The sequence below is a fragment of the Hoplias malabaricus genome, chromosome 6 (genome assembly GCF_029633855.1).
Source record: "Hoplias malabaricus isolate fHopMal1 chromosome 6, fHopMal1.hap1, whole genome shotgun sequence".
Taxonomy (NCBI): domain Eukaryota; kingdom Metazoa; phylum Chordata; class Actinopteri; order Characiformes; family Erythrinidae; genus Hoplias; species Hoplias malabaricus.
In genome coordinates this window covers 22824151-22838531 of record NC_089805.1, presented here as the reverse complement: position 1 = coordinate 22838531, position 14381 = coordinate 22824151, and the positions used below count along the sequence as shown (strand labels likewise).

General features: G+C 36.6%; 2 protein-coding genes across 12 annotated transcripts in view; both read right to left on the bottom strand.

Annotated features, from left to right (window-relative positions):
• Positions 1-114: 114 nt before the first annotated feature.
• Positions 115-8404, bottom strand: dazl (deleted in azoospermia-like). 4 transcript variants are annotated; one of them, XM_066674436.1, is made up of 10 exons: positions 8202-8404; positions 6468-6587; positions 6299-6390; positions 6106-6157; positions 5874-5940; positions 5138-5286; positions 3587-3667; positions 3392-3442; positions 2829-2907; positions 115-1480 (listed from the first exon to the last, which is right to left on the bottom strand). In XM_066674436.1, the coding sequence occupies exons 1-9, from the start codon at positions 8202-8204 to the stop codon at positions 2863-2865; spliced, it is 660 nt and encodes a 219-aa protein (XP_066530533.1). In that variant the 5' UTR covers positions 8205-8404; the 3' UTR covers positions 115-1480; positions 2829-2862. The 4 variants fall into 4 exon arrangements, with proteins under 4 accessions (XP_066530533.1, XP_066530536.1, XP_066530535.1 ...); XM_066674439.1 differs by lacking the exon at positions 8202-8404 and adding an exon at positions 7886-8005; XM_066674438.1 differs by lacking the exon at positions 8202-8404 and adding an exon at positions 7573-7807 and having other exon boundaries at positions 5138-5268.
• Positions 8405-10056: 1652 nt separating this feature from the next.
• tbc1d5 (TBC1 domain family, member 5) overlaps positions 10057-14381 on the bottom strand; it is a 32664-nt gene continuing 28339 nt past the window's right edge. For all 8 annotated transcript variants that reach the window (XM_066674514.1, XM_066674513.1, XM_066674517.1 and 5 more), the window contains 5 exons: positions 14014-14222; positions 13215-13311; positions 13038-13117; positions 12453-12710; positions 10057-11233 (listed from right to left, as the gene is read on the bottom strand). In XM_066674514.1, the coding sequence (XP_066530611.1) occupies positions 10988-11233; positions 12453-12710; positions 13038-13117; positions 13215-13311; positions 14014-14222 (890 nt within the window). In that variant the 3' untranslated portion in view covers positions 10057-10987. The remainder of the gene's footprint in view (positions 11234-12452; positions 12711-13037; positions 13118-13214; positions 13312-14013; positions 14223-14381) is intronic.

Below are 14381 nucleotides of genomic sequence, written 5' to 3'. Positions count from 1 at the left end.
TGAAGGTTTGAAGATTGCTGGTGTACAGTAGAAAAATATGGGATACAAACAAAGCCATAAACTACTTCAGAATCACTACAAAATGTAATGAGGCAAACCAGAGAAATCTTTAATTTACTTTATTAATTTTAAACAAGACACCAAACCTTACAACACATTAAACTAGTTTACATCTGAACCTGAAGGACAGTGATCACCAAGTGCTGTCAATTATAGCAGAAACTGCTGTTCCCATTTATCAGGGGAGATGCTCAAGACAAAACAAAAAATATAATATATTTGACCAATTTGGCAAATAATGTTCACTGATACATAATAATTTGTGTTTAAATCTGCGAGAAATTTGATTGAGAAAATCAGATGCGAATGAAAACACTATGCAAAAACTGATAAACCTTTCAAAGTTCAAACATGAACCTTCAAACAAGTGCCAATATAAACAGTTTTTTTTTCCATAACAATAACTTTAACTCCGTGCAAAAACTATAGTAAAGATGAGGATGGAGAGGGCGATACAAAAAGAACTGAGTATTTAAAAAAATAAAATAATTAAACAAGAAAACCACCACCATGTTAAACTTTACCACAAAAAGTGACAGAACGTGAATAGGCGTTAGTACATCATTACTCCATTAATTAAAACATCACAAACCCCAAGGCCATGAGCTGTTTTACTGTTACAGGGCAGAGTTTAAAACATATTTGATTGTCTGAATTAATGCAGTGATTGTTTTCTTTCCCCCTTGTTCTTATAACTGCACAAACCTTAGTGTTATTTGAATGAATGAAATCTAATAACCAGATTAACAAAGCCAAATAAAGCTAAACAAAATCACATAGGGATTTGAGCACTTGGTCACACCAAGCAGCTCCTGCAACAAATGAAATAGGTAAATACATGTATTAAAAAAATTACATAAATCCAGAATTATTTAAATCTGAGATAAGAAGTAATTCGACAGACCCCTGCTAGCCTTAATGCATATTTAAACAAAAGTTGATTAAACCTGAACTGAATTTGCCGAACAATTTACAGCAGCCCTGAGAACAGTCATCTCCCCTCAAAATCAACAAAGTGGAGAGCGACAGAGGTGCACCAAAACAAAGCCAACATAAATCTGTTAACCTAAAATATAAATACACATGTGTTCTTAAAAGTGTCTTTTTAAAGGTTTGGTATGAAAAAGAGAAATATACAATACAAATAAACTGACAAAAGAAGGTGACGTGAAGGGTATTCAAGAAAAGGGCATGTGCACCCTTATGCTCTGTGCAGCCTACAGTATGAAGTTTGACCACATGACCATGATTTTGGTTGACCTGCTGTCAAACTGACTCGTCACAGAGCACAGGCTCTTTAAGAATCTGAAAACACACACGCACACTGAAAGCACAACAGAGGTAGAATCCTGAGAATGTTTCTCACAAATGTTTCAGGTTTTCTGCCATTTCCTTGAAGTTGTCATCTTCCGTTTTCACCCTGACACCAAAATACAACATGAGACAACTGGAAAGCAAAGCAATCTTAAACATTTAAATCTCAAATTATATTAAAATTATGAAAATAATTTCAAAAACGGGTGAAATCCATGAGAAAAATTAGAAATTTGTTTCTCTAGCATGTAGGTTCTCCAAGACCACTGTTATCATGTAAGTGTAACATTAAATACGAGATGCATAGAAATATAAACCCAAACAAGCTCAAACATATTTAATATACTGACTTTAAACAATTAAAATAGTTTTGTTTTTGGTCATTTTGTCCAGCACATTTGTTTTTGCATAAAGAAACTATAATAAATGTCACCAAGAACATTTTTGGAAAAAAACATTCTTTTCAGAACATTGTGTGAACATTAAGAAAAATGACATCCACAAAATTCAAAACACAAGCACGTTAACTGTGTATGATAGGGCATTAACTTCTCATTTCAAAAGAGCAATAGCTCGTCTGTGCCATGTCCTAAATCTATAAGTCAACAGACCAACAGTGAAGTTTTGAATTTCTATTAAATATATATATATATGCCATAACACCAACTTCTGACAAGGCACATGTTGATAAATGACATGAAAGTAGAAATAGTGCACATTTTCGAAAACTAAATACAGTGAAAATATACAGTCTATTTTCAACACCATGTTGAAAAATTCCATGTCAAAATACCTACTGAGTAACCCTATGTAAGATTAACAAATCAAAATTTCTCACTGAAAAGAGCAGCAGTAATAAAATAATGGACCTTATCTTTTTTTAAATAACTGAAAAAATACATGTTTTAAAATATTGCTAAATTTTCCTTCATGTTCAGTATTTGTGCCCCCTGTATGAGCCCAGTACTGATAATACTGTGAAGTATTAGACTAGACCAACCCACAGAAAAGGATTTCTGTGATAAAACCCACAATTTTTTTTTAGGTATTATAATATACCAGGTAAAGAACAAAATAAAGGTGTACTAACACTAGGTAATATGTACGTTGCCCATGCATGTTAGACCTAAAAGTCCAGTTTGTTTGAGTAATGTGATATTGCAGTATCGTGCCCGCAAAGTATTCCTGTAGTGTGAAGTCACTGTGCCCAGGCATGTAATTGAATATGATGTCAATGATGTGACATTCACTGTAAACAAACATAGCGGCATGGTACAAGGCAACCAGGCCAAGTGTGAGTACACCCTAAGTTTATATGCACTCTAATATGTTAAACATATATAACTAATATGTTTCCACCTCTCATGCTGAGATGGATAACTGGAGAAAATTCAGCTGAAAATATCAACTCTCCTTAGTAGTAGTTATCAGAAAAGGTAAAAGAGGATTCTTACCAATAAGACAGATCACACCTGAAATAGTCAATGTCTACAGAAGAGTCAGCAAAGTTTGCACCCCACAATCCACATAATTCTGAAACACACATTCAAATAAATATCAAAGCAGTGGATAAACCAATTGTTAAACTGCTTATTCTACACCTTTTAGCACTGAACAATAACAGTACAAAACTTACAGGACTAACAAACAAAACAATTCAATTTAATGTTTAATTTAACGCAGCACTGCCATCTAATGGTTGCACAGGATTTGGCAGCCAAATCTAGCTTTACTTGCTGAACTTGTGATGAATGAATGACAAGGTAGGAAATTTGACGGGATTAACAGTCTATGTACTTCCTTAAAAACAAGTGAATACAAAACTTAAAAAAGGAAACTCTATAGCAGGTTGCAACATATGAACCAGAGGCCACTATACATCTAGCTATGCATTGGTTTTCAGTTGCACCAAAAATGTACAAGGATTTAAAAACACCTCACTGCAACATATCATCACTGAACATATTTCTTTCAATGCCTAAAATAAGATGCAGAATAAATGAGGCAAAAGACTGACCTGACTGACAAGCCTTGCCCGCTGATCACACCATTGGGGTGAAATGGTATACTAGTAAAAAAAAGACACACAAATTAAATTCCTTCCCATTTATGTGATGTCAAAGAACTACATGTGAAAAATATACATGTATTTATAACAAGACAAAAATAAATGCTGGCCACCTGGTGGTGAATTGAAGGTGTCAATACATACCGGGTATGCATAGGATGACTGTGTATAGTTCATAGGCACCTGAGGAATCATTACTCCTGGAAAGCCGGAGTAAGAATATGGCTAGGAGTGAAAAGAGAAGACATCGCTGGGCCTAGTGTCAACCGTAGTAAATGCCTATTTAGACTATACACTGCTATATACACTGAATGCAAATTACTTTATATATTTTTTTTTCTTTAAGACTTCATAATGTATAGAGGCTTAGTGCTGGGAGATAAAACAACATTGATTTGTTTTGTGCGAGCCGTACACTATCAGACGCCTATACACATGCTATTACGGCAAATGAACGCATGAGATGGCAAGAATGTGAGAATGTAAACAAGACTATAATGAGTTTAATTCAAGTGCTTGTGAGTATGTATTAAATAAGTTATAGTCTCCTGTTCCCTCTGGGGGTTTGGGGTGTATTTTGTCTGGAATGGAGACCCCTTGTCAGCAAACCAGCGCAGAATCCTTCCCTCGTTCACAGGGAGAATGCAAGAGCAGAGTTTGCATGGCACAATTTTAACTCGCACAAAGTGGGTTTATCTTCACTCAAAGTGTTTTTTTCTCTCACAGGAAAAGTTCTCCCATCCGCGAAATCACAGTTCATTGCCTGACATGTTTTTCCTCACACAAAATTATTTTCTCTGGTCACGGGTTTTGTATTAGATCTGAAGCAATATGTCAGGCTGCTTCTCTTCAATAAACACTGCCAAGTGGTGAACTGTTCTCGCCTTGCACTCAGTGATTCTGTGTAGGCTCCAGACCCACAGTGACCCTGAACTGGATAAGCGTTCTAGGTTTTCCCACAGTTACAAGTATTGCTCCAAGACTCCTAATGGTTTAAGTGTAATATGTTTACAGTTTAACACTAGGGAGTTTTTATTTATTTAGTAATTTATTATATTAAACTCTTCTTAATCTATATATTTACTCTTTCTGCTTATGTAAACACTTCAGGTGGTAATGCCCTAAGAATGTTTCATGACACAAGACCTGGATATCATTACATTTTAGTGGTAGGTATGTGTTATTGTTCCAGTCAAATCTTTGTGAATTTGAGTAATGTGTGTGCACGCAAATCACACAAACTTAAATATTGTATAGTAACACATATTTGGTATATTCAGCTTACATTTTTAGAAGGAAGTCCTTTGGCACAGTGTGACAAAATGTTAATATTGTGATAAATATCAAGTTCAATCAATATAGAAAAACTTACCCTGATAACATTATTGGCCATATCACCCAGCACTATTCACTAAACTTTTAGTTGCATTCTAATATAATATGAATATGAGATATGTCAATGCATCTTACTAAACAGAATACAGTCATTTTACAGATTTAATTAAAACATTGTTCTTACAATATTCATAGTGTATACATCTTTTAAAATGTTTTAAATATTATAAAATATGTAGATAAAAATTAACAAATGCATTATAGCACACTGAAAATATTATAATATTAAATACCTTAACCAGGATGGGGGAAAAACCCTATGTTGTCAATGTAGTAGGAACAGCATAACTGTATTTTTACCTGTAGATACTGACCACCTCCACCAAGCACAGGTGAAGGTGGTGCCAGACCAGGAGGGCAACAGGAACAGACCATGTAGGGAGAGGGACTTATCCACTGAGATGGACCAAGCAGTGGGGACTGGACAGAACCTGGATTATGAAACGACACTAATGAGAGAAAGAACTGTCAATACATGAACATGCCAAATGAACACACAAATGCACATATATTCCTACACTTCTTCAACAGTTGAAGGAGGACAGGAAGCCCAGAGTAGCAACGACAGGCTCTATTCTCACTATTACAGTTCAGAGAACATCACAACAGTTTAAAAGCTGTAAATCTATGGTACAAATATTAAGTTTGTGCTATTTTAATACATAATGGAGACAAGCATGAGTGATCTCAAACATTCAAGTATAGTTTTTAGCTATGCATCCAACCCACACTGCCCTCGAATCTGCTCCTTCACATAATAAGGATATAAAGAAGAATCCAGGAATATATGCATGGAAGAATAGAAATAGAAAGAAAATTTAAATTAAATTTCAGATTTAACATCAGACACTTTTAGAAATACCAACAAAATTACAAGAGTAAATTCTGTTTGCATGAAAATGTTTTCCTTTAATACCACATGCAATTGAGGTCAAAACTATTAGTGAATATGTTGGCATTGTTACACTATTGTTTAGCATACAAGCCTACTAAAACAAGAGGGAAGGGGGGAAACAAACCAACAAAACAGACTCACGAGACGTGCGCTCCTTCATGATGGCAGGGCCCAGTTTCAGTTTCTTCCCTTTGAAAGTGATCTGTTGCTGTGACAGATAGACACACACATGCAGCCACACATTAGGGCTGTGAGGACAAGATAAGGAATACCTGACCCAAATAAGTACCTGCATTACCACTCATTTTATAGATTCATAACTCATCGCACCATGAAGAAAATACACTATATTTTTTGTTAAAAGTGAACTTACTTCAACAATAGTCTGGATATCAACATCCTCGCTGAAGTAAACAAAACCATACCTATACAAAAACGAAATCAATACAAAGAAACCCATTAGCAATGACATATTTTAATGACTACAGAACTTCTGATAACCATAATTATGATGATGTGCAAAGTCTAAGTGGCTCTGCTTGACCTCTAACTCTCCACACACACACCCTTTACAGATGCCACCACGGTAGGTGATTATTTTCACCTCCTTCACAGCACCATACTGAGCAAAGAAGTCTCGGATCTCATCCTCTTCCACCTGATGAGAGGGACACAGGCTCAGCATTAACATCTGTTTAATTTCTGTGTATTTCATTTCTGCAGGACTGGGCTCACCTTCATGTCAATGCCCCCCACAAACAGTGTATTGGGGGTCAGTTTTCCCTCGGGTAAAACGTAACCATTAGACAGCTTTAGAGCTGATGTTTGAAATCCATGGAGTTGTTTCTGGGTGTCCTGGGTTGTCCAAAAAGGTCCACAAACCAATCAAAAACACATTATAGACAGTAAAACTTATAACATTATTGACTTTTTCAAAAGTCATTCAGTTGAAGAACAGAAAATGTATTTTGAAGTTAATAGATTTGATATTCAATAACATTAAGTAACTACCACTTCTTCAACAAAGGGGAAAACAGTTTTATACTATACACAAGCCAGCCATAACATTAAAAGCTACATCCTTGTCCTATTTATCAGCTCTACATACTATTTCACCTACTTCTTTGCATATAACCTTAGCTTCTTCCAACTTTCTCTCTATTATTGTATGATCATGTCCTTAACAGAACCACCAGTGCAGGTGTTTATTTATTTATTTTTATATGTGGATCATTCTCAGCACTGCAATGACCCTGACATCGTTATGGTGGCTGAATATTTCTGGTAGGTGGACTTCGCTATGTCCAACTGTGACACTGGTGTGTTTTAAACCCCTTCTGAACTATTGGATTTGATCCAGTCTTTCCGGCACAACACACACCACCACACCAGTGTCACTGCAGCGCCGAGAATCATCCAGTACCGTGTCTGATTTGTCACGCCATTGAAAAGTGGAGGAGTGAAGGGAACAAACATTATGCTGAGCAACAAACAGTCTAGTCTGTAAATGCAGAACTGTGCTACCTAAATAAAAAATGGACGAGATCAAATTTGGACAATAAATTTAGAAATGAGGCAGTTTTAATATTATTGCCGACCAGTGTACATTATTAGATACATTCAGCATGTTCTGTTCAAATTTACTCGTGAAATATTTTAGTAAATCACTGGATGAAACAGTAATAAAACAAGATTTTTAAAATTGATTTGAAATCTAGCGACCCCTTCCAGGGTGACCAGAGTCAATGACCGTTAGCGATAAAAAGAAAATATCCTTAATGCTGCAAATATATTTGTAATTGTGGCTCTGTGAGCACCAAACCATTGAAACTTGACTTACACAAGACACCATTTCAAAGCTTGCATTGCATGAATTACAATTTGCTTTAAAATTGTATTTTTAAAGAGTAATTCGAGGTTAGTGCGTTATCGTTTCCTCAGGAGCACAGGGGCGCTCGTTAGCCGTGAAGCTAACTCCGCTCTCAGAACTATAAATTAAACCCTTTTTTCCATATAAAGAAGTTTTAAAATTAGTCAAAATATTCACGGATATGTGACTACTGTAGACATGTCAACTCTAAACTCTGGTGAAAGAAAATCATTTGAGCGAACACCGTGTAAGGAAAAAAGGAGCCATGTTTTTTTTCACTAACCCACTCGACGGTGGTACAACCATCTTCTTCGAGAGTGGTATGCTAGCTAGCTTAGCCTCACATTCAACCAACTCTAGTTGAAACGAACGAACTAAACGGCGACACGACCCACGTAGCTACATCAAGATACAACTGAGCACATCAAAAAATTACCAAATAGCCAAAAAACTGACACCGTTAAAAGCAGCTTGTCAGTCCTATTCCAAAGATAATTATTCTAAGGGGCCTATTTTAACTTTAAAATTCTAAGTAAAGGTAATAAAGTCACCGAGGAAAAGAATTGTACTTTAGACCAGAGGATCTTCATTAAACTTACCATGTCTAAAACCTCTAAAATATCACAATAAATTAATATCTGCCCAAAACCCTTCCCGTTTCAGCTGAACTTGTCCATCTAAACCTGAACTGGTGCCAAGACAAGGCAAACTCAGAAACGCCACGCCTCCGTTCAGCACTAATTGGGGGAGAAAAAAAAAACACACTTCCCTGTGGAGCTAGGTATCTCCCTTTACATTAAAACGTCGCTGTTTCTACACTCATTGTCCAATTTATTAGTGTCATCTACCATATACGTGTACTTCTGCGTTTACAGAGTGTGGTCCATCTGCTCAGTATAACCGCGTTCACCCTGAGCAGGTATTATTTTGTTGGTTTATTCTCAGCGGTGGTGGTGTTTGTGGGCTAGTGTGTGTTGTGCCGACACAAATGATCATGCACAGCAAAGCTGTATGAGTTTTAAAACACTGCTTGCTCACTGTCAACTCCTTTAAATTTCATGTTTGTGGTCCACATTACAGGTTAAGTTAAAGGAACTATATGTAAGACGTAGGTATTCTGCTCCTGGAGCTCCTCTATTCTAGTTCAGTTTTACAGCCCTGTACTGAAATCAGTGGTTACCTATTTTACATAGTGCAGCATCTGCAGTGCTGAACCCAGAATAGAAGTGACAGGGGCTCTGTTATCCCTATTACAGGTCAGTGAACCATCACAATTGTTTTAAAGCTGTAAATGTAAGGTAAAATATGATGCAGTGCTCCTTTACAGACAGAAGCTCATCTGTTGCTGCACAGTTTGTGTTGGACATCCACTAGTACTTCATCGATGGTCACAGGATACTGTTGGCTATATAATTGTGCTGGCCTATTTTCAGGCCTGCAGATGGTTAAAAACTCCAGCTGGGCTGCTTTGTACCATACCTGTTTATGTGTACCAGCAAAATGGTGGGCCAGAATAAACCAAGAAACAAGTTTTGAATATAATTTAAATTGGGGAAAAAAGCTTTCTGAAACTAACTAAGTTGTATGTAGTATAGAAATTAGGTGACTTTCTGGCAGGCCAAATTTGGCAGCCATAGTCTAAGGATTACTTGAGTGAATAATGCCATGTGAGCAAACTTGAAACCAAATTTAAACCAGTGTTGACAAAATTCCAATTGTTTTTGGTGGATAAATAAAAAAACCCATAAATGTTATTGGATTGTATCTTCTACCTACCTAGTTCACCAAAAATACATAAGAAATGAAAGCCAACCCCACCCTGTAGTTCAAATTTGAACTAACAGTGATATACTGCCAAAATCTGGTAGTAAAATGGAGACTTTACCTGGTGGGCCTTACAATTTGGCTCTGTGTTCACAGCCTGTAAACATCTCCCTTTGCAAATGTGATTGAAATACTATGCAGGAATTCTCAGGCGTCTAGATTTCTACATTGTCTAAATTCAATATCTCATCACTGTGAAACTATTTGAGGAAAAGTGGCAAGTTATAGATTTGATAAAGACAATGAGGCTTGTGTGGATGGTGATTCCACAGTATCAACTCTAATTTTCCAAGCAAAATATTTGTTTAGATTACCAGCCTTCTTCCCTCGTGAATAATAAATCCACAAAATGAGGGCCCAGTTTCCATCAAAGGATCCTACCTAGTAGAGAGATTGGTTAGTGTGATTTCAGCTCTGTTTTTAAGAATCTGTTTTGAAGAATCATAACCAAGATCTTTAGTTCCAGAGTAAAATTATGTTGGGTCTAGACATTGTGCAAGTCCTGGCATCAGGGATTTTCCTGGTGTTCCTAATAGTTGCCTCATATCTTTACAAAATAACAAAACATTTTCAAGTCCTTTACACAAAGGCTACAACAGTGAATACTGATAACTTTACTGCACATTACAGGAGATTTTGGCAAGAGAATTAATGCCTTTTTTTATTTTTCTGGAGTTAATATCATCTCAATATTAGGACATCCCTTGTGTGCAATGCCATACACAGCTACCATGGGAAAATAGAGTAATCAGATAAAGGACACCAGGAACATAAACTAGTAGAACATAGAGTTTTTACATATCACTGATTTAAAAAAAAAAAAAAGAAAAAAAAAAAAAGAAAAAAAAAAAAACACAATTTAACAAAACCATAAATTGCAAATCTATGGGTTAAAAACTTAGGGAAATAAACAGATGAACCTGATTTATACATCAATGGACTTGTATTCAGGCACTGGATAATAAACAATCAATGCTGGAGAGAGCTAGAGGTAACTGATGCAGTTAATTTTGATGATTATGGGCCCCCTTTTCTGTCAGGTTAAAGAGATATAGTTCATTTAAGTAACTGCCTTTAACTATTAGTCAGTTTACAGAGAGTCAGGGAAAAGCATAATGGCCTTACTAGAGTACAGCAGTAGTAAGATCCACACTGCATGTATGGCATGTCCATGAGTGGGTTATTAATATAGTAAGTTCAGTGTGCAGAATATGTCATCGTTTTAAGAATCACCAAGAGAAATTTAAGATCCTAATTTTAGGGTGCAAATGTGTTTTAAGGTAAATTACAGTACAGAGCAACCAAAGAGCTAGATCATGGGTGCTGATATAGGCTGTGGGTTGGAGAATACAGCTGTATAGAATCCAGGTAAGATCTGGGATATAGGTCTACAGGAAACATGAAGAGGGTCAAAGGAAAAGGTTATGGAATGGGATTTATGGGGTATGGGTTCTTGGGGCAATCAGCCCGAGTTCATATGTGCAAAAGTCCAGCCGAGTGGCTTATCCACCACAAAGGTTTCAAATGTCAAAGACAGGACAGGCTGACTGAACTGCATCTTTCAAATGTCAGTAGGGTTGACGATGGTAAAATCAGAGTCCTTGCTGTTAGTACTGCCCTCATCAGGACTGGATGAGCCAGAGGTGGCGCCCATAAGAGGATCCTGAAATTCTGCCTTGTTGAAAGGCTGGCCATTCTTAAAGGTGGGGTTGACAGCTGGACCTCCATGCTCCTCGCTTTCATTTGGCTGGAGCTCTCCATCCTGTGAGACAAGAATGTAATCATCCCAGTTCCTGCCTTCAGCAGCCTAATGTGAAAGAAAAGAAATTAATTTCTAATAAGCCATTACTGGCAATTATACTTTTGAATCTCTGAAACCTGCAACATGTTCCTAAGCTCATAGGATCACTTTTCTCCCTTACTATAAAAGCAGGACCTTTTATGTAAAAAGTATTATAAGACTCTTGAGAAATCTTATAATAGCACTCTTATCTACAAACAGGAAGCACTTTAGAGTTTGTGTGTGCCTATTTCAGCATTTCAGTTTCTGTTTCATATTAAAAAATGCCAACTGGTCTGCTATCTAAATATAGCAGTGTTCTTTCATGTTTGCTGGAATCTGGAAATATCCCTAATTTTGCCCAGGCATATAAAGCCCAACATTACTGTGAGATTAGGGTAAAATGGACAGGAAATCTTAACCTATGTAATCCTTATCTGGCATACTTGGCACCATCATTAACACTAATGTGAATACTTTTGAAAATAAATCATGTCTATGGCTACATTTTTAGCTTAAGTCTCACAAGCCAGGCCTCTTTACTGACTATTTTACAGTGTTCTTTCTTCTTTAAGATGACCGTGAACCACTTACTTTGGCTGACATGCACAAAAACCTAATCACAGACAAGGTTTAATGCAATGTACATCGGGTTGTGTATACATGGTGTTATACCAATTGGAAACACAGCAAGAAGTGGTGGTAAAATAGATAAAGGAGTCAAAGCAGTGTTGGAAAGTACTGTATTAGGTTCGTTCAGATGCCTTTGGTTTGTACTGTGTTCATACTTGAAATGAATCACAGTAGAATTAATTTAGAAACAGACCAATACCCACCTGCTCAGATGGTCTCTGTCTGCTTGTGTGTTGCACACCAGAACTTAAAAGAACGTGTTTACACTTACTCAAATTAACCACATTAACAAAGTAATCCCACCAGCGCTCATTTTGATTGAACCAAAGCCGACGTTTAAATCACACCCACCTCTATCCCAGGTAATAAATCCTCAAAACAAAACTTGGATAACCTTTAGAGATAAGATGTATTTTAATTCACAACAGGATAACGCTGTTAAATGCTTCTTTGTTCAAACAATTAGCAGTGGCTTAACAGGCCATGTTAATTGTTGACAATTACCCACAAATCTGTATGAAATAGCCTGAATAGAAGTCATGAATCAAACATGCAGTAGTAACCAGAAATGTCCTTCATTAGTCCTGATATATGTATTTCATTCTTTTCTAACCTGTGACTGTGTTGTGTGTGCTCCCTCTCTTGGGACAGACTTCTCCCATGTTTTCAACTCTTTATCTTGCTCTGGAAGGTGGCTGGGGTCCAGCTGAGGAGTGGGTTCAGGAACACCAACATCAGCAGTTGTGGAGACTTCCTGTTGTTTTCGGTGTGTAGAGCAGTAGTGATCATCTGCAATAGTGATCTCTTCATTCTCCTCAGCCTCCAGCTGGCTCTGGTTAAAGCGCAAAGCCCCCTTTAATATGTCCTTGATCTAGAGAGAGGCATGAATGAGGAAATCATATTCAAGGCTATGTGTAAATCCTTCAGCAGGTAAGTTATATAGATTTTTGACAGCATCCAAAAAAAAAAAAAAAAAAAGACAAATGCATACCTTTGGCAAATGTTAATTTTATAGCTAAATAAAACAAAGTGGGTGGCTTTTATATGAACAAGCTTTTTAATGTTTATGTAATTCACTGAAAATATTTCACAGCAAAACAAAATGTTCCATTTTATGCTTTAATTAAAAAGTAAAATGTTAATACAACATTAAAATTAATTTAGAAAATTTTGCATTTCAGTGATGCATGTGTCACACCTGTTTGAGTCCTGCGAGTGACACAAGAACTTCATCTTCCTTTTCCAGATGCTCCTGCAGTATCACATCCTGTATTTTGCCTGTCCGTCAGTTAGAAAAACTGTTATACTCAATGAAATTATTTTATTGCTTTCGTTCTTTTCATCAAGGGCATTACAGATTAACAGAATGACTTACAGATATGCACATTCATCATCTTAGCACAGTATTTGCTCATGGCTTCCAGATCATTGATCTGCCCTTGCAGGAATGAAACCTGGGCCTCCAACTCTTCCTACATCAACAGAGAGAGAGACATTTACAACTGAGAAAAGAACAACCCCCCCCCCCCAAAAAAAACCAATTCAATACCTTCAGATTGCATTATTTTATGTGATGTTTAACATTCTACAAAATGGCTCGTTTAAAAATTCTGTAATACTAAATCTATTATGCTGCCACTGGAAAAAATTAGTTTTATGTTAATATTCAACAGTGCTTTAGAATTATTTATGACCATTTATGATTAGACTCTTCCCTCCCTTTCTTTAATAACACCAGCAGGGTTGGATACCTCCCATTTGGACTGATGATTTTTTTTTTTTTTTTTTACAGGAACTCAAGAGATTGTGTAATCTGAATCGTGTCTGTGATCCAGGAAATTGGACGCTTAACCAAATATTGCATATGATGATACTGCTTATAGTTCACTGTGATTTCATCATTGTTTACAGTAGTTTAGGTACATATTTGTTATGCTCCAATGTGACCTAGTATAATCATTTAAAACAGTAGAAGTAGGAAATAAAATAAATTAATAAATAATTCTTAGATGCAATGCGATTTTGTTAAAAATGTGCAATTTCTGAATTGATTCATAAAGGATCAAGCTGGATTTTGGGGCTGTGAGACATACAGAGCAAGGTAAAATATTTGGTTTATGACAAAGAAAACATAACTAGTAGACTAAGAATTTAGAAAGCTAAATGCTGCTTACTATATCCTTTTTGCCCATTGATTTGCTGTGTGAACGGGAGCGACTGATGTTGAAGAATGAGTCTTTTTTAGTGGCTGAAAGTGGCGGAGATGATGTGGTCGACTCCGGTCCCTTGGAGACTGAAAGAGGAGGGGAGGACATTGCATGATCCCTTCCGCCAGACAAGCTCTCTGTACTTGGGGAGGAGCTTACAGTCCTGGAACTCGGGCCTAAAAATGGCAAATGTAAGTCAGAGAATTAAAAGGAGCAACTCAGGGATCAGATCAACGTAAATGTAAAGTGCAGTGTTAAAAACAAAAATGCTAGTGTACAATTACAAACATTTAGAAGCACAGACAAAAGAGCAGTGGACAGTTAGATTATTCAGA

Bases quoted from the DNA above. Each gene is read 5' to 3' on its own strand.
- dazl (XM_066674435.1), bottom strand. The intron at 5,941-6,105 runs GTAAGTTCACTT...TATCTGTCACAG, and splicing joins ATATCCAGACTATTGTTGAA to CAACAGATCACTTTCAAAGG. The intron at 5,287-5,873 runs GTGAGTCTGTTT...TTCTCTCATTAG, and splicing joins CATGAAGGAGCGCACGTCTC to TGTCGTTTCATAATCCAGGT.